This window comes from Panthera tigris, chromosome C2 (genome assembly GCF_018350195.1).
Source record: "Panthera tigris isolate Pti1 chromosome C2, P.tigris_Pti1_mat1.1, whole genome shotgun sequence".
Taxonomy (NCBI): Eukaryota; Metazoa; Chordata; class Mammalia; order Carnivora; family Felidae; genus Panthera; species Panthera tigris.
The window spans coordinates 4,089,612-4,107,190 of NC_056668.1; the positions used below are offsets into that span (position 1 = coordinate 4,089,612).

At 59.8% G+C, this 17,579-nt stretch overlaps 1 protein-coding gene across 3 annotated transcripts in view; it reads left to right on the forward strand.

The window, feature by feature from the left end:
* PRDM15 (PR/SET domain 15) overlaps window positions 1–17,579 on the forward strand; it is a 67,242-nt gene that overhangs the window by 20,347 nt on the left and 29,316 nt on the right. For 2 of the 3 annotated variants that reach the window (XM_042998469.1, XM_042998470.1), the window contains exons 2-10: window positions 309–354; window positions 921–1,014; window positions 2,966–3,119; window positions 5,337–5,589; window positions 11,879–11,980; window positions 13,245–13,469; window positions 15,406–15,535; window positions 16,903–17,084; window positions 17,220–17,314. In XM_042998469.1, the coding sequence (XP_042854403.1) occupies window positions 318–354; window positions 921–1,014; window positions 2,966–3,119; window positions 5,337–5,589; window positions 11,879–11,980; window positions 13,245–13,469; window positions 15,406–15,535; window positions 16,903–17,084; window positions 17,220–17,314 (1,272 nt within the window). In that variant the 5' untranslated portion in view covers window positions 309–317. The remainder of the gene's footprint in view (window positions 1–308; window positions 355–920; window positions 1,015–2,965; window positions 3,120–5,336; window positions 5,590–11,878; window positions 11,981–13,244; window positions 13,470–15,405; window positions 15,536–16,902; window positions 17,085–17,219; window positions 17,315–17,579) is intronic. The other variant, XM_042998471.1, reaches the window with a different exon arrangement.

Sequence of the window (17,579 nt, forward strand, 5' to 3'; positions counted from 1 at the left end):
CCCTTGTACTTTACACATGGAAACCCGTGGCTAGTATAAAAAAGATGGAAAGTCCGAGTTCAGAAAGACTTCCTAATCTAGAGGCCATTACAATCAATCGCTTTTATTAAAAAACATCATTTTAGGGGAGGAAACCTCTCAAAGCCCCCAGCCTCATTACAGTAGAGGGGATCTCGCTGCTTGGTGCCTTTAAAGCCCAACATAAGGTCCGCGCACAAGTCCGAGGAACCTTCGACAGGGGCGGTCTTCAAAACTTGCTTTGGCAAAAACGCTCGTCGTTAACAGCCTGGCCTTTGTTTCCCCGACAGGTGCCAGAAATGGCCGAAGACGGGAGTGAGGAGATCATGTTCATCTGTAAGTAGTCCGTGGCCTGCCCGTGGGTGCAGTGGGGCATCGCACTGGCCGTCTGGGCAAAGCCACGTCCACGCTTTGTTTCCACAATACAGAAAAGCTGCCGCCGTTTGAGTGGACGTGACTTTGCTCGCTTGACGGAACACAGTTGACTGCGTGGGAAGTGCCCCCGCAGGGGTGTGTGGTTTTAAAAGGATCGTCTTTCTCAGAACTTTGGGCCAAGGGCGCTTTGCGGGGGGCGGCACTTGGTTCAGAAAAGGAAGCCAGGGATTCGTGACACGTGAGGTTCCTAGTAAGCAGGTTGCGTTGGTGAATTTTCACTCATTCTCACTCCTTGGTAGATGTTGTTCTTTGTCACCAGAGAGGTGACCGCACACTTTGAAATGTGCCACAGAGCAAGGCCTTTTCCTTGGGGGCCACATCCTGGGTTCGCACCGTGTTCACACTGCCGGGGGAGGGGGGGGGGGGCGAAGCGCTGTCAGTCGCCCCCCTCGGGCAGGGGGCCTGCGATGTCCCCCAGGTGTCCCCTGTCGGCTCCCTGTCCCCCTGACACTCAGTGTCTGTTGCAGGGTGTGAGGACTGTAGCCAGTACCACGACTCCGAATGTCCTGAGCTGGGCCCCGTGGTCATGGTCAAAGACTCCTTTGTGTTAAGCAGGGCAAGGTGAGTGCTACCTCGGGCTGTTTTTACAGCGCTTCCTGTCAGGGCTGTCTGAACGCCGCCGTCTCTGCATCTGCAGAAAGGAGAGCTCTTGGAGGGTTCCCGGACCCAAGTCCTGCGTGGGGGTCCCCGCACAGGACCAGGCAGTTCTCGGACACCAGGGGGGTTCAGCTCTGACACCTGCTGGGAGGAGACAGCAGGGGGCCCCACAGGCTCAGGGCTCAGCCCCACAGGGCCACCCACCCCCCCGTTCCAGACGCCAGCCGCGAGCCCCGGGCTGTCCTCTGTCCTTGTGACAACCACGCTGCAGACCGGAGGCTCCAGCGGCCTCCTCCTCGGAGGCTTCTACATCGTTAGCGTGGCGCACAGAACTCTGGGAAACTCTTACCGTTTCCGGGTTATTACAGGATGTGATAAGTGGGATGAGTGAACAGCCAGATGAAGAGATGTGCAGGGTGAGGCCCCCGGAGAGGGCCTGGAGCTTCCCGGCCCCCCGGCCCCGGCACCACTCACCGCGCCCCTCCACCTGTTCACCCGCCCAGGCATGTTTCAAAGGCTTCCGAGTGAATGTCTTGTTCTAGTTCCGTGCTCCCAGGGGCCAAGCTGGCCGAGACACGGCGTGGTGGCCGAGGAAGAGCCCGCGGGCCGAGGCTGCAGGTTTCCCCGCGGCCCGAATCTCGGTCTGCCATCTGCCGATGCCCACCGTGGGCAGGGTGGGCTGCGGTGGGGCCCGGGCGGTGAGGGCAGGTAACAAGGCGAAGCCGTCAGCGCTTCTGGAAGAACGCTGGCAGGTGGAGGGAGGAGGCCCAGTGGCTCTGCTGTTCCACGTTTCCGCGTGGGGGCCGTGTCGCCCGGGGGGGCCGGAGCAAGGGCTCTGAGGGACCGCCCATTCACAGCCCGGGTCTGCAGCTGGTTGAGCTGGGACAAGGCCTTCTCTTTTCCGTACCTCGGTGGCCTCATCTGCAGAGTGGACAGAGTAACGGTACCCGCTGCAGACGTGTGGTCGGGATTGTAGGTACGGTGCCTGGCACACGGAGGTGCCATTGTTACCTCGCTGCTGTTTCTAGAAGCTTCCCAACTGGTTTTCCTGGCATCTTTATTTACTTTTTCTCACTGTGACTTAGCTTCTCAAAACAGAGGACTAGTTTTGCCTGAAGTGGGGACCTTGCCGGCTCTCCCCGAAAACTTGCACTGGTTGCCTGTTGCCCGTGGAACTCTGGCAGCAACTACCAGTCCCACAGTGGGTGCCCTCTGTGGGGGCCTCCTGCCCTGCAGCCCGGCCTTCTGCGTGGTCCTGCGAGGGGGCTGCTCTCCAAGCGCCCTGGTGTCTGACCCGCTCCTGGATGTGAGTCGGGCTTACCCAGGCCTTGGCTTGTGCTGGGGTCCCAGCCCACCGGCCTTCCTCTTCCCGCACCCCATTCTTGACACCCTCAGTTTAGGCGAAAACATCCTCGGTGCCACTGGCCCGTTCAACCTAATGGAAGCGCTTTTCTGGTCCTTGGAATGCCGTGGCACTTTTCCTTTCCTCGTGGTGTCTCAGCACGGAGCTCCCCGCCCCGCCGCCGGGCTGTGGGGGTGGGGGGGGCAGTGAGAGCTGGTGCCCTTCATCTCCGTTGGCCCATCACAGCCCAACTGGCGCCGTAGTCGTAGTGGCTTGTCTCTCGGGTGGGGATTTCAAACACATCCCTTAGTGAATGCCCCACCCCCCACCCCCGCCCCGTGTGTGCTCTGGGTGGGTCTTGCCAGGGCTCTGGGGTTGCTCTCCAATGGCTTAGGCTTTTAAAGAGTCGGGCGGCCTTCCCCGCCTCTGTCCATGGTAGGCTCTTTATCAGCCTCGAGGACGGTATTCCAGCGAGAGCGAGCTTTGGGCCCTCTTGACCGCCTGGCCCCGGTGCGAGTGGCTGTCCTCAGCCGGCAGCGCTCCGGGACTGAGGGCCTCCTGTTCCATTTCCAGATCATCCCTTCCCTCCAACCTGGAGATCCGGCGACTAGAGGACGGGGCTGAGGGAGTGTTTGCCGTAACTCAGCTCGTCAAGCGAACGCAGTTTGGTCCATTTGAGTCGAGGAGGGTTGCCAAGTGGGAGAAGGAATCTGCTTTTCCGCTGAAGGTAAGGCCGGGGCTGGCGGGGGCTGGGAGCGGGCGGCACCTGCCGGCCGCGTCGGGGGATCCGCGAGTTCAGGGATCGAGAAGTGTCTTCAGACAGCTTTAAAGATCATCGTCCCGCTTACTTCCAAGACAACGTTTTCTCTTTTCACGTTAGTTTGTTTCGTTTTCAAAGGTTTGTTTTTGAAGGGGAGAAGGGGCGGGGAGAGACGGAGGGAGAAGGCCCAGCAGGCTCCACGCCACCGTTAGCACAGAGCCCAACTCAGGGCTCAAACCCATGAACCGTGAGATAGATCGTCACCTGAGCTGAAGGCGGACGCTTAACCAACTGAGCCACCCAGGCGCCCCTATTTTAGTTTGTTTTTACATCCTAAAAGCATCAGAGTTAAGCTAGCCTTTTGTAATTTCCAACCTTGTCAAACGTCGAAGAGAGCGTCATTTGAAATGTGTGCGAGAGTAGAGCCCGAACACTGCCCTTCCTTCCCTCACGACCTGGGCTGCCTCGCGGCCGTCGGGAGGTCCCTGGCAGGGCCTGGGCAGCCCAGGCACGTCCACACCTGCACACCTCGAGTGGCACTTTGCACAGCGCTTTCGAAGGGAGGGGGTTCTGTTCAGGCAGCGATAAGACACTGGAGCGAAGTTTGGCAGCTCTAAAAAGCCCATCAGACTGAGAAAAGGCAGCTTTTATGTGAAATTGGGAAAAAACAGACTGGCTGCAAGTCGCAGGGAGGACTTCGACCTCTTGAAGGAAGACAGGTGGACGGTCACGAGGCCACGGGACCCTTGTTCTGTCCCCGCCCCTAGCATGTGCCTCCAGAAGCGTCTGTGGCACCAACAGTGAGGACCAGGGTGCCGGTCCTTCGCGATTGCCCGCAGCGGCAGACTCCTGCTGGAGGCCCGTCACAGGGACACGGGTCTCAGGACACACAGGAGACAGATGGCCTCAGGTTCTAGGCAGTTCTTGGAAAAGTTGAGCTGACTGGGCAGATTGCAGCAGAATGGAGAGCACGGAAAGCTGTTAGATTTGTTTGCAAACAAAAGGAAAGAAAGGGAGGTGGTTACGGGAGAAGCCTGAGGACAAGCCCCGGAGACCACTGACTGTGTCCTTCTCCGGACCCGGGGCTCGTGGACGCACACAGTCGCTGTGGGCATGTGGTCGGGCTGAGGCCCCTCTGGAAAAGTCCTCTGTGCTTGCTTTGGCTTCTTTCAGTGACTCGGTTGTCGAGGTCTGTCTGACATCTAGTTGTTTCCACTGCCGCATCAGCATCGAGCACGGGTGCGGCCCGGGGTGTGGGGCGGGTGGAGGCTCCCCGAGAGCGTACCCCACACCAGCCAGGGGTTCCAGGCACCTGGTGGCCCCCTCTGCTTCCGAGGGCTCCGTCCTCGGAGGGGGCCTTCACCCCGTTAGCAGTGGGGAGCGCCCATAGGAAAAGCCCAGGAGAGGGAGAGAGAGGTTCCTACAGCAGGGAGGCAGTGGTTGCGTCAGAAAAGATGGAAGCAAGACCCTTTTCTCCTCGTGTGGTTACTTGGAGCCTCGGAACGTTTGAGTCTCTCCCCCCATTCCCATCCACCAGTATCTGTGCTGTTACAGGTGCGGGTGCAGCTTATAGGACTGACTGACGTTACCGGACACGCTTGTAACAGAGGCGGGGAGGAACTCAGGTGTCCTGGTGCCCACCCAGGACGTACGCGTTCCCCTTTCCCACTGGGCCACACGCAGATTTCCGGTGTCCGGATGACCCCGGGACCAGGTGTAGAGCCTACGTGTCACCCAGAGCAGGTGGAGTGCTCAGGTGTCCCAGTGATGTCTGGGCCAGGGGTAGATCTCAGGTGCCCGGGTGATATTCGGTCAAGGATGAGAGCTCCATCATCCCGATGCCACCTGGACCGGGAATACAACTCCTATGTCGTTATGGCCCCTTGGAAACCAATTAGAACTTGGGTGTCCAGCCGCTGCTCCTGGACCTTGAGTAGGCCCGGCGTGGCCCAGTTCCCATCTGGCCGTGCGTGGCTCTCAGGCCCCCGGTGACTCCCAGAAGCAGGTTGTGTGCGGAGCCCGATCTGGCCTCCGGTGCAGCACTTCGGGATTGGCTGCCCAGCACACTCCCGCCACCCCACACGCACACGCACACGCACACACACGCACCCGCACACGCTGACGTGCAGACGGCCGGATAACCAGTTCCTTTCCCGGCCCCTTGGCGGCCGTGCCCACCCTCAGGTGTTCCAGAAGGACGGGCACCCTGTGTGCTTCGACACGTCCAGCGAGGACGACTGTAACTGGATGATGCTGGTGCGGCCGGCGGCGGGGCCCGAGCACCAGAACCTGACCGCCTACCAGCACGGCGACGACGTCTACTTCACCACCTCCAGGGACATCCCCCCCGGCGCTGAGCTGCGCGTGTGGTACGCGGCCTTTTACGCCAAGAAGATGGACAAGCCCATGCTGAAGCAGGCCTGCTCCGGCGCCCACGGTACATGCCCCCCCCCGCCCCCCCGTCCCGCGTCCGCCTCCCGCCAGGCCTCGCTGTCGGGACCCGGGCCCCTGGCTGCCCACAGGCGCCTTGTGGTCGAGGGGGAGCCGTGCGGGCAGGGCGTGGGGAACACAGGGGGCTGCTCTTGACCCCACGTGGTTGGGGCTCCTGTTCTGCTTGTCAGATGTCTGGGCCCGCCCCTCAGCCGGACACCGGCGGGTGGAACGTTCTCCCTGGGAGATCTGGGCGCTAGGGCACGACGGGCGGAGATCGTCCCCGCCGTCCTGCTAGCTGGGGCGACTGTCTCTGTTTGGGGCAGCGGAACGGAGCACAGAGAGGTTAGGGAACCTGCCTTGAGCCGCACTGTGGGAGGTGGAGTCAGGATTCAGACCCGGATCTGGCTCCGGGGCCGGTGCCGGCCTCCTCGCGGCGGCCTCCTCCTTGGGGTGTGTGCTCACGTGCGTGTGTCCGTGTGCGAGCGCGCGCCCGCGTGTTCCAGGAAGGACCTAGCGAAGGTCGCGTGTGTGATTTGCCCAAATCCGGCGGCCCGTGGAACTTCCGTCCGTCCTGCCCAGTAGTGAGTCCTCGCGGTGCAGCCTGAGACCACGCGAGGTCACCGCCAGTGAGGCACGTTTGGCCTATGAGCTCAGCGGATCATAGCCTCACCTGAGCCGCCAAGGGCGGACGCACCTGTTGTTGCCACGGTTACTTGCTGGGGGGGAGAAACAACCCTCTTTGCTTCTGACCCCCCACAGCACAGGATTCTGACAAAATGGTTTCCTGATCACGAGCCCGTCGTGACACGAAGCAGCTCTGTAGAGTGAGGGTCTTCACATATGTGAGGTTCTGGTCTGTGCCGTGTGGTTGAGGTTCTCCCCCCCCCCCCGCGCCCTGGTGGAGCCCTTCTGGCCGTCCCTGTGCCAGCAGCCTGTGAGGAGACGAGTCCGGGCGACTGCCCACACCAGGCACCGCAGACCGTAAGCAGCAGAAATGGGTCGCCTCTCAGCCCTGGAGCCTGAAGTCCAGGAGCAGGTGTTGGCAAGACTGGATCCTTCTAGAGGCTTCTCCCGGCTTCTGGTGCTGCTAGCGGCCCTTGGCGTTCCTCGGCTCGTCGATAAATCACCCTGGTCCCTGCCTGTGTCCTCACATGGACCTCTCTCCCCCGTGTCTCTGTGTTCTCTCTTAGAGGGACACCGGTCGCTGGACTTAGGGTCTGCCCTGCTCCAGGGTGACCTCATCTGCCCTTAGTTGCACCTGCAGAGACCCTATCCAAAGCCTGCAGGAGCATGTGAATTTCGGAGGGCCACCCTTCCACCCACCAGGGGCTGGGGGTGGTGGAGTGGGAGCCACTGAGGTTGTCCTCGGGGAAAGTCTGTGGGGGCCACTCGGCCAGATGGCCTGCACTCTGGCTCCGTTGGCAGTAAAAGGCTTGCTGCCTTCACAGAGATATTTACGGGGTGTTATGTCGATAGTGAAGGGGGCAGGAGGAACTTGGAGACACCCACAGCTTTTCACCCAGCTGCTCCTAAGCCGTCCGCTCGGATTTGCTGGAACCGGGTGCCTGGCCTGGCCCCAGGGAGGACTGAGGTGCCCGGCCAGGCTGGGCTTCGCTTCCGGGCACGGCGTGGCCGCGCCCATCGGCGCTGTGCAAGGTGGCCGGGGTCTTCCCGGTCTGGTTTTCTCGTGTTCAGGTTTCCTTACGGCCTTGTGCCCCTGGGCCAGCCAAGCCCGCACATCGGGGTTTGTTTTACCAGAGGCTGACCTTGTCAGTCCTGTCCTGCCTGATGTCTCACCCCTCACGACTCTCCAGGTCAAAGTCAGAGCAAGGTGGCTGCCCTCCTGCCGGAGTTGCAGGGCCGTTTGCTTTTCCCCGCGGGAGAAGCCTCTCATCTGGAGCTGACATTGCGGAGGTGCAGTTGAATGAAATGAGCCCAACCAGACAGCTCCCTCCTCGTTTTGTCCCGGCCGCCCTCCCTGGGGAGTCCTGAGTTGACTGTGGTCGTCCTCCGTGCGTTCCTTCTGAGAGCCCGGGACACGACTGTAACCGTGTCAGCATCAGCTGGCGGGCACGGTCCCCCTAAAGGAGCATTTGATTCGGGCAAGCAGATAACCAACTCAGGCACTCGGAAATTCCAGATACCTTTGATGGTTTTTCAGTCTTCGTTTTGGGAGGAATGACAAGCAGGTATTTCCTAGAAATGTCCTGAAAGTTCTTGACCGCTGTTAAGGGGTTGGTTAGTTGGCGTCCTTATTTCTTACACCTGTTGGACGACGACTTCGCTCAGGCAGTGCCGGGAGCTCCCCAGAGGACACGTAACGTCTGCGGTTGTGCGTGGTGCCTGTGGTCGGTCGGTGACAGCGCCACCACTCGGGCCTCCCACCAGCCCCTTCCCCAGGAACCCCTTCTGGCACAACGGAGCCTCTAGAACCCTGCTCTGGGGCTGCACGCCTTGAGTGCCTGGGACCCCGGGCGGTCTCGGGTGCGAGTTCTGGACGCCTCACCTGGTTGAAGCCATATGTTGGGACCCCACCACTGCCCGATTCTTAGACTGTAGTGTGGGTGCCGAGACCTGTGGAGACGGGCCTGGAACGTACAGGAAGCTGGGCCTCTGCGTGATTCTGATTGGCCAGGTCCGACAGGTAGGGAGAGGGCTTAACCTCTCCTCCCACCACAGAGGCTTCTGGTCTGCACACCCTTGAGACCGCTGCAGTGCAGGGGAGGGAAGGGGCCTTTTGTGGCCATCACTGTACCTTGGGGCCAGTGGCAGTGGGGCCACGCAAGGTGAACGGGCCTGAGGGACCATGGTATGTTCTAGAAGAATCGTGCTGGGGGCCAGGGCACGAGGAGCTGTCTGCCCAGAAGTTATTCAGAAGCTTTCTCCGTGAGCATCAGAACTGCTAAGACTCACCAGTTTCATTCTATCTCTTTCAGATTTGCTTCAAAATGTATCTGTTGTAGAAATCAGCCAGTTTTGTAGATGGCACAGCCGTGGTCCAAACACAGCAAAGTCAGAGGAGCAGACACACTCTTTTTAAAAAACAAACCAACTTTTACTATTTTTTCTTCCTGGTAGTAAATTTTCTTCTCTCATTTTTTCTTTTCTTTTCTTTTTTTTTTTAATGTTTGTTTATTTTTGAGACAGAGAGAGACAAAGCATGAGCAGGGGAGGGGCAGAGAGAGAGCGAGGCACAGAATCTGAAGCGGGCTCCAGGCTCCGAGCTGTCAGCACAGAGCCCAACGTGGGGCTCGAACTCACGAACCCTGAGATCGTGACCTGAGCCGAAGTCGGACGCTCCACTGACTGAGCCACCCAGGCGGCCCCTTTTCTCATTTTTTCTTGAGCTTGCAGTACAGTTGATTTCTTTTCTGTGCACCAACTGGGCCTGGGGACCGTTGACGGAGGCCCGGGAAGCATGTGGGTGTAAATGGGTGGGCTCGAGGGGCTCAGGTCGGCTCTCGTCACCAGATGTTGTCAGCAGATTTTTCAAAACTGCTCTTGTAATGAACAAGGTCGAGTATAAACATACTTAATCGCATTTGGGGAACTTTCAAGTCCCCATTTTAATGACCCTGGCATTTTTGCTGGCATCTTACAGTACGTGAGAAAAATGAGCACGGCTCACGTATGGTTTACCTACATTCAAACAGCGGTTTTCGGTGTGCAGCTCAGAGTTTCGACAGAGGCGTGCAGTTGTGTAAGCCGTGCCACCGTTGAGATAGAGAGCATCCTTATCGCCCCTGCGGCTCTGCGCTGGAGCCCCGGCCCCGGCCCCTGCCCCTGCCCCGTCCGTGTCTTCTGCTCCTCAGAAAGGCCCTGCGTTCTCACGCAGGTGAGGTCCTGCTGTGCGTGGCGTTCTGTCGCTTGCTTTCGTTTCCCTGTGGGCTTGTAACTCACCAGGCCTTCTTCTTTTTCTTCTTTTAAATGTTTGTTCATTTTGGGGAGGACGCAAGTAGGGGAGGGGCAGAGGGGGGGACGGAGGATCCAAAGCGGGCTCCGCGCCCACAGGCTTGTGGCAGAGTCCCCAACGCGGGCATTGAACTCATGAACCGCGAGTGAGATCAGGACCTGAGCTGAAGCTGGACGCTCAACAAACTGAGCCACCCAGGAGCCCCCTGTCTTCTCTTTTTAATGTTTATTTTGAGAGAGAGAGAGCGGGAGAGGGGCAGAAAGAGGGAGAGAGAGGATCCGAAGCAGGCTCTGTGCTGACAGCAGTGAGCCTGACATGGGCTCGAACTCACGAACCACGAGATCATGACCTGAGCCAAAGTCAGACGCCTAACTGACTGAGCCACCCAGACGCCCCTTGTCTTTTTTAAAAAATGTTTATTTATTTTGAGAGAGAGAGAGTGCAGGAGAGGGACCGAGAGAGAGACAGAAAGAGAGAGAGAGAGAGAGAGAGAGAGAGAGAGGGAGAGGGAGAATCCCACGCAAGCTCTATGCCCAGCACAGAGCTGGACGCAGGGCTTGAACCCATGAACCGAGAGAGCATGACCTGAGCCAAGATCGAGAGTGGGACACCTGATGGACCGAGGCCCCAGGCGCCCCCCGCCCAGCCCCTCTCAAGCGTTTTCTCTATCGCTCGTCTGTGGCATATTCGTGGTATTTGTGGCCGTGAGGTGTCGCTGTCGCCTCAATGTTTCTTTTTTGTTGGATATTTAAGTGATGGGCAATCAAGAGCTGCCTTCTGATTGTTGGCTGATTTTTGTTCTTAAAAATTGTGATCTTTTAGGGAGAGTTTTTGGAAATCGAGTTCTTCCCCAGACGAGGGGACAGCGGCCGTGACTCGTTCTCCTAGTTAGTCCTGTTGACTATCAGCCAGGCATGTTCTCGTGTCAGGTTCATTTGAATCCCCATCACGGGGGTGGGGACCGTCCCACTGGGGATGGCGGCTCACTGGGGCCAGAAGAAAGGGCCTCGACTCCGGGTGCCCTTCCAGCTGACCCCTCGGCGTCCCTTCCCGAAGCCACCACATACCCCTGTCTCCTTCGCCTCCGTAGAGCCGCATGTGTTTGGGAGGGTGAGCAAGGAGCGGGAATTCAGCTCTGGCGCCCGTTCATTCGCGGTCTCGTCCGCCCGTCTTCACTCGGGGGACTCGCAGGAGGGAGAACAGAGGGGGCTGGCTGGCCCATCCCCACCCTGCTGCCCCAGCGTCCGCCCTGGGGAGCTCGGGCCGTTTCAGCGTAACATTTTCCCTCCTTGTTACTTTAGGAGGACGCGCAGAATACACACCAGCGGTTGTAGCAGTGGCCTGCTGCGGTCTTTCGCTTTCGTTCTTCTTTGCAAGCTTGTTGCACGTTTTTGCTACGGAGAGAGGCGTGCGTTGTCCTGGGGCCGAATACACGTGCAATGGCAGCTCTGGGTGATTTTTCCCAAGAACCCAGGAGTTTGCTGCACGCGTGGCCCTTGGGGTGACGCGATAGGTCGTGCGGTGCAGTGGCCGAGTGGCGCTGGTGGCGAGGGCTCGTGGCCCCAGACCAGCCCTGGAGGCTGCCCGATGGCACCACGAACGGAGGCTCGCTTAGAGCATCCCCTTCTTTGAGGTCCCACGGGAGCGTCAGTAATGTTTTTAAAAGGAGGCCACAGTTCCCCTCTTCACAGGCAGGGCCTCCCCTGTGCCGTGAACCGTCCCCAGATGTGTTTGGTGTGTGAGGAAGAGGGACCACGGGGGCTGCTCAGTGGCCACCTGCCCTGGGTAGCAGCCGTTGAAATTCTAGTGCAAAGTAAACAAAACTAAACACTCGAATCCACGGGGGCAGCAGCCACACACGGCTGGCACCCCAGACACGCCGTGTTTTCAGAGCCCTGGTGTCATCACAGAAAGTTGTGTTGGCCGACCTCCAGCGGGAGGTGCGGCCACACGGGCCGGGGCCACAGTGACGGCCTGTTTTGGGCTCTGCCGTCTCTCGTGGGAGCCAGAAAGAGGTTGAGGAGTTCCGTTTAATCTGCAGGGTGCGTTTTTTTTTTTTTTCCCCTCGGTCTTGTAAGGGATGCGTGTGCTCCCACCGGTCTGGCTTCTCGGAGGAGGTCCCGCGTCTGTGACCCGTGACGGATCCCTCGTCGGGCCGCTCCGGCCCCCCCTCTCTGTGCTCGGTTTCCTCCCCTGTGAAATGGGCACACCCGTGGGGACCGAAGGCGTCCACGCACGCAGGGCTCCGGGAATGGCAGCTGGAACGCCGAACGCGCCGAGCCGTGGTGGAGGGGGGTTTGCGGATAGGCCCGTCCCCTGCGGCCCTGGGCCCTGGGGGCGCGAGCTGCTGTGGGTCACCCTTGCCCCTGCTCTCTCGAAGCTGCAGGCAGCCCCGGAGGCGGCGCCACGGTGGAGCGGGAGCCCAGCCAGTGGGCGTGCAAGGTGTGTTCTACCACCTTCCTGGAGCTGCAGCTCCTGAACGGTAAGCCCGGCGCGCGCGCGCCCCGGGTGGGCGACCACTGTGCTGGCACGTCCACGCCGTCCCTGTGGACAGGTGGCGACGCGCGGCCGGCCGGATGTGAGCGGCCGCGTGGACCCCAGCCGCGTCCCCAGAGCCACACGCGTCAGCCCCCCAGGCCCTCCTCGCGGGGCCTCCTCCGCACCTGCTGTGACACGTAGCCTCGACCTCCCCGCTGCGTGCCCGGGGTCACTTGGGGCCTCTGTGTCATCCAGGCTTTCCAAGTGTCCCCAGCCAGGTGGGCTCATGGCCGCCTAGTTCCGCCGTGTGGCCCAGGTGCCAGGCCCTTCCTGCGGCACGCGTCACGTTACTTTAGCTGTGTTTGCTTGTTAATTCTCTTTCCCTCCCACGACCCAGCTCCTTGGGGGCACTCCCCCGGCACAAGTGGCCCTAAATACGGCACAGGGAAGTGCCGACCGCTTTGCGCCGAAGGCCTGTGCTGAGCCCGTTGAGATCACAGCAGGGGGAGTCGCCCCTGGCCCAGCCGTGGGCCCAGGCACCCTCGGCCCCTGGACCGTCCGTCCCCTTGTGCCTGGTGGGCCGCCCCTCCCCGGCCCTGCTGCTGCCCCGCCGTCCGGCCGGCCTGAGCCGTGCTTACCTCCGTGGTTAGACCCTGTCTGTTCTTGAGCTCCGTGGCCACCCCTGCCTGCCTGTTCCCTGTGGTTTCGTCGTTCTCTCTTCTTGGGAGGCCTCGGGGGGGCTTTCCTCAGTTGAGAGGAGAGCAAAAGGGTTTTTAAAGACCATTCAGTTTGTCACGCGCGGAATTATTTCCCTTCAGAGGCCGCGTTTTTATGTAAATGCATTACGAATTCACCATATAAGTTAAAGAACGTGATTGAGTGTAAAGAGGAAAGGGAACAGGTCTGCCTGGAATGTCACCGTCCAGAGGCAGCCACGTTACCATGTCGGTGCACCCTTGCACAGCATTGCTTGCACGGGCGTGTGTTCGCATGCCTGTGTGTTCGTAAAGCTGTGTGCGTGGGCGCGTGCTGAACTGGCCCTCTTTTTACCACCTAATTTGCTTTTTAAATGGTAGTCCTGTTTGGCGCAGTGAAAATGCTTTTATTTGCAAGAGCAGCGGAAATAGTTACTTTGCCTATAAGAGGACACACGTTCAGCAAATGAAGTTAAAAACAGACAGACAGAACGGGGGGTTGGGGGGGGGGAGGAAGTGGGCACGCCGCCGGCTGCCTCAGCGTCCACGTGCATGTGCTCCCCTCTCCCGCAGAGCATCTACTGGGCCACCTGGAACAAGCCAAAAGCCTTCCCCCGGCCGGCCAGCACGAAGCCGCTCCCGAGAAGGAAGCAGACGTGCCCCGGGGGGAGCCTCCTGCAGTGCCCAAGAGTGTCAGTGCCACCAAAGAGCAGAAGAAAAAGCCTCGAAGAGGGAGAAAACCCAAAGCATCAAAACCTGAGCAGCCACTAGACATTGTAGAAGGCAAGGAGCCAGCAGGTGAGGGCTGGGCCTGGGAGGGGGAGCCAGCGGGGGGGGGGGTGGCCCTGGGAGGGGGAGCCAGCGGGGGGGGGGTGGCCCTGGGAGGGGGAGCCAGCGGGGGGGGGGTGGCCCTGGGAGGGGGAGCCAGCGGGGGGGGGGTGGCCCTGGGGGGGGAGCCAGCGGGGGGGGGGTGGCCCTGGGGGGGGGAGCCAGCGGGGGGGGGGGTGGCCCTGGGAGGGGGAGCCAGCGGGGGGGGGGTGGCCCTGGGGGGGGGAGCCAGCGGGGGGGGGGGGTGGCCCTGGGGGGGGGAGCCAGCAGATAGGAAAACCCAGGATAGACAGGCCATACGGAGGGGAACCTGGCCTTTCCCTTTCCCTCTAAATCAGTTCTTTTAGAGCACAATTCCTGTATAAGCACGGTTGCCACCGCAAAGTGTGCAGGTTGTGAATGTTGACAAGGGGCCCGCCTGTGTCACGAGTGCCCCGTCAGGACAGAGAACCTTACCATCTCCCAGACTTTCTTCCTTGTCTGCGTGACTTAGCCTTGTCCGTCGTGGGATTTCACGTGAATCCCTCTTTCTGTGCCCAGCGTCTTACATGCGACGTGTGGAGTGAGACCCACCCACGCTGGGTTTCTGGCGTGGGTTCACTGTGTGAAAGCCCGGCCGTCCACTCTCCTGTCGCCTGGGCCTGTGGCCTGCTCCCATTCTCTGTGATGGTATCCCCGGTTGAGTTTGGAGGGACTCTGACCCACTCTCTGGGGTGCGCAGGGCTTGTGCCCCCTCGGTCCTCTCATGACCTCTGCCAGCACGGCCTGGTGCCAGCAGACCCCTGGGGGGTCCTCACACGTAAGGACGAGCTGTGACGCTGGGGCTGGGTCCCCTCACTGCCTTCGTGCTGACCGCTGAGAGCTTTCCTTTGCTGTCTGGTAGAGCCCTGGTTTTCTTTCCTGAGAGCCGGAATGAAAAAGAATTCAGAGAGCAGCCTTCACCCAATATGGGCTCACCGTCTTCTGCAGCCAGCTCTCGGTCCGTGTTCTGGTCGGAACTGAGAGATGGGCAGGCGGCTTCAACTTCCCCTGCGCGGTGTGTCTGTCTCTCCCTAAACAGGTGGAGAAGACGAGAGGGGAGCTGAGAGCTCTAAGTGGTTCTTTCCCTCATTATTAGTTGCATTAGGAAGACGTGTAGCAGGTAAAGTGGCAGAAGCCACTGTGTTACCTTCCCGTCGTTCATTGTCCGGAGGTTCGGGCCAGGACACCCGTTACCGTAATCATTTGGCCTTTGGCCCTCGTAGAACACGATGGTCCGCTTTTGAACATACTCAGGGTGGCCGGTCTGGTTTTAAAAGTCAAGGTTTCCAAATCTCCGTTAGGACTAAGTAAGTTGAAAGATCCCGTTACGTATCACGGTGTTTTGTTTGGGGTTGGTGTGAAAGGGACTGAGATCGCGGCCTAACCGCTCTGCTTTTAGAAAAGACCACAAATTGGGGCGCCTGGGTGGCTCAGTCGGTTGAGCGCCGACTTCGCTCAGGTCACGATCTCACGGTCCGTGAGTTCGAGCCCCGCATCGGGCCCCTGTGCTGACAGCTCAGAGCCCGGAGCCTGTCTCAATTCTGTGTCTCCCTCTCTCTGACCCTCCCCCATTCATGCTCTGTCTCTCTCTGTCTCAAAAAAAAAAATAAAAAATAAAAAAAATAAAAAAAAAAAAAAAAGAAAAGACCACAAATAATAACTTCAGTTTCGAGCTGAGAGTAACATTTTGCTCTTTCGAAACCGGTAGCTACGTGGATTCCGCCACGTTGCTCGTCTTCTTTCCTTCCTTCCTCCCGCGTGCGTCTCGCGACGCGTGTCTACGACGTGGGCCTGGCTGCGGTCCGCTCGGGTGCGTTTTCCTGGTTTGGCCGTGTCCTGTCCCCCGCCCCGGCGATGACACGGCTGTCGCGTCCCCTTCACGCAGAGCAAGTGGCGGAGATCGTCACCGAGGTCCCTCCGGATGAGCCAGCGACGGCGGCACCGGACGAGCGGATCATGGAGCTGGTTCTGGGGAAGCTGGCCACCGCCACCGGTGACGCCGCTTCAGTGCCAAAGTGAGTCCTGCTGAGGCTCCCGGGGCGGCCGTGTGGACGGGAGGTGCCCCCGGGCCGGGAGGCGCCCCTCCTGGGGGAAAGAAGCGGGTGTCCTTGGGGAGCGGCAGGATCCTTCCAGAACTCGGGAGCGTGATGCCACGTCCGCTGTGAAGACAGTTAAAAGCGGTTGTGTGTGTGTGTGTGTGTGTGTGGTGAGCTGTACGTCACGGACGGTTGACCATCTGAACCTCTCCTGGGTGCACAGTTCGCTGCCATTAAGTGCACCCGCGCTCTGTGCAGCCTCCAGCCGCGTCCGTCTCTGGAACTTTCCATCCTCCCGGACTGAAACTCTGTCCTCATGGAACGCTAACTCCCCATGTCCCTCTCCCCCCACCCCGGCACCCCCTCCCGTCCCTGTCTCCGTGAAGACGGACGTACCTTGTGTGAGGTCCCGGCCTGGGCGCTGGCATGCGATGCCGGCCCTTTTGTGACGGGCCCGTGGCACTCCGCATGCCGTGCTCGAGGCTCAGCCAGCTGGTGTCAGATTGTCCTTCCATCTCGAGGCTGGCATCCCATCCCATAGACAGATTCCTCCATCAGTGGGCACCTGGGCTCCTCCCACCTTCGGCTGTTGGGAACAGTGCTGCTGTCACAGAAGTTTCTGTACATTTAACGCCTTGTTGTTTCTTTTCTTTTCTTTTTTTCTTTTCTTTTCTTTTCTTTTCTTTTCTTTTCTTTTCTTTTCTTTTCTTTTCTTCTTTTCTCTTCTCTTCTTTTCTTTTTGTGAACAAGGAAAATATTTTGTATTCTAGTTGTCATTCCTGGATAAATCTTTGCTCTGACGTGGAATAAGCTGATGCTGATTTCTTTTCGGGCTTTTTTGGAGTGCCTCTTAACGTTCTGACGATGTGCCTGGCCCCGTTTGATCCCGGAGCCCGTGCAGACCGGGGCCGGTGTGCTGTCGGAAAGGGGGTCACCTGTTCGTTAACCTCCCTGTCTGACTTCCCAGAGGACTTCTGTGGCTTGCCGTCAGAAAGACGTTTAAAAGGGAGAAGAAATGTTTAAAAATCAGGGTCAGAGAAAGTACAAAACAGAGCAGAGGCCAGGCCAAGCGAGAGAAACGGGGATCTTCCCGGGGCATAATCTGAGAGCTTCCTGGTGGCCAGAGTGAAAATGCAGTCAGGAGCATGGCCGTGCTGGACGATCAAGCTGTGTCTCCCGTCCAGATTCCCCTGGCGCCGGGGCGGTGCCCGAGTGCCTTCCCTCCTTCCTCGCGGCGAGCTGGGAAGGTTTGGAAGAGCCCTTCCCGAGATGGCTGTGAGCTCGCGCTTCTTCCCCAACGACGCAGTGTGCCCCCTGTCTCACCAGGTGTCTGTCTGACCTGGCAGGTTCCCGCACCATCAGAGCACCACCATCACCCTCAAGAGGAGTCTCATTCTGTCGAGCCGGCACGGCATCCGCAGGAAGCTCGTCAGGCAGCTGGGGGAGCACAGGCGGGTCTACCAGTGCAGCGTCTGCAGCAAGATCTTCCAGAACAGCAGCAACCTCAGCAGGCACGTGCGCTCGCACGGTGAGTCCCCGCGTGACGCCCGCCGGGGGAGAGGTGGCCGTGGACCCGGTTGGGGGGGGGGGGCGGAGGGGCGGGCGGGCGCAGCCCCGGCAATGCCCGGAGTCGTGAAGTAGCGTTTCGTCGGTTGGCTCCTAGGTGACAAGCTGTTTAAGTGTGAGGAATGTGCCAAGTTGTTCAGCCGCAAGGAGAGTCTGAAGCAGCACGTCTCCTACAAGCACAGCAGGAACGAGGTGCGTGGGGCCCGGGCTCTCGTGCTGGTTGTGGAGGTGCAGCGGGCGATGGGCAGGACGGGCTGCTGGGAAGGAAGACGGGGTCCCCGGGGAGGGGGAGGAAGGGCAGCGGGGTGGGGGGGGGGGGCGGGAGGAGCGGGGAGGGGCCCTGGGCTGGCGTTCGCCCTGCGGTACCCGAACGGGGATTCTTCCAGGGCAATTGGATGGTGAGAGTAAGAGCTTGCTCGTGTTCCTAAATCTTGTAGGAGAGGAGTGGGCAGGGACG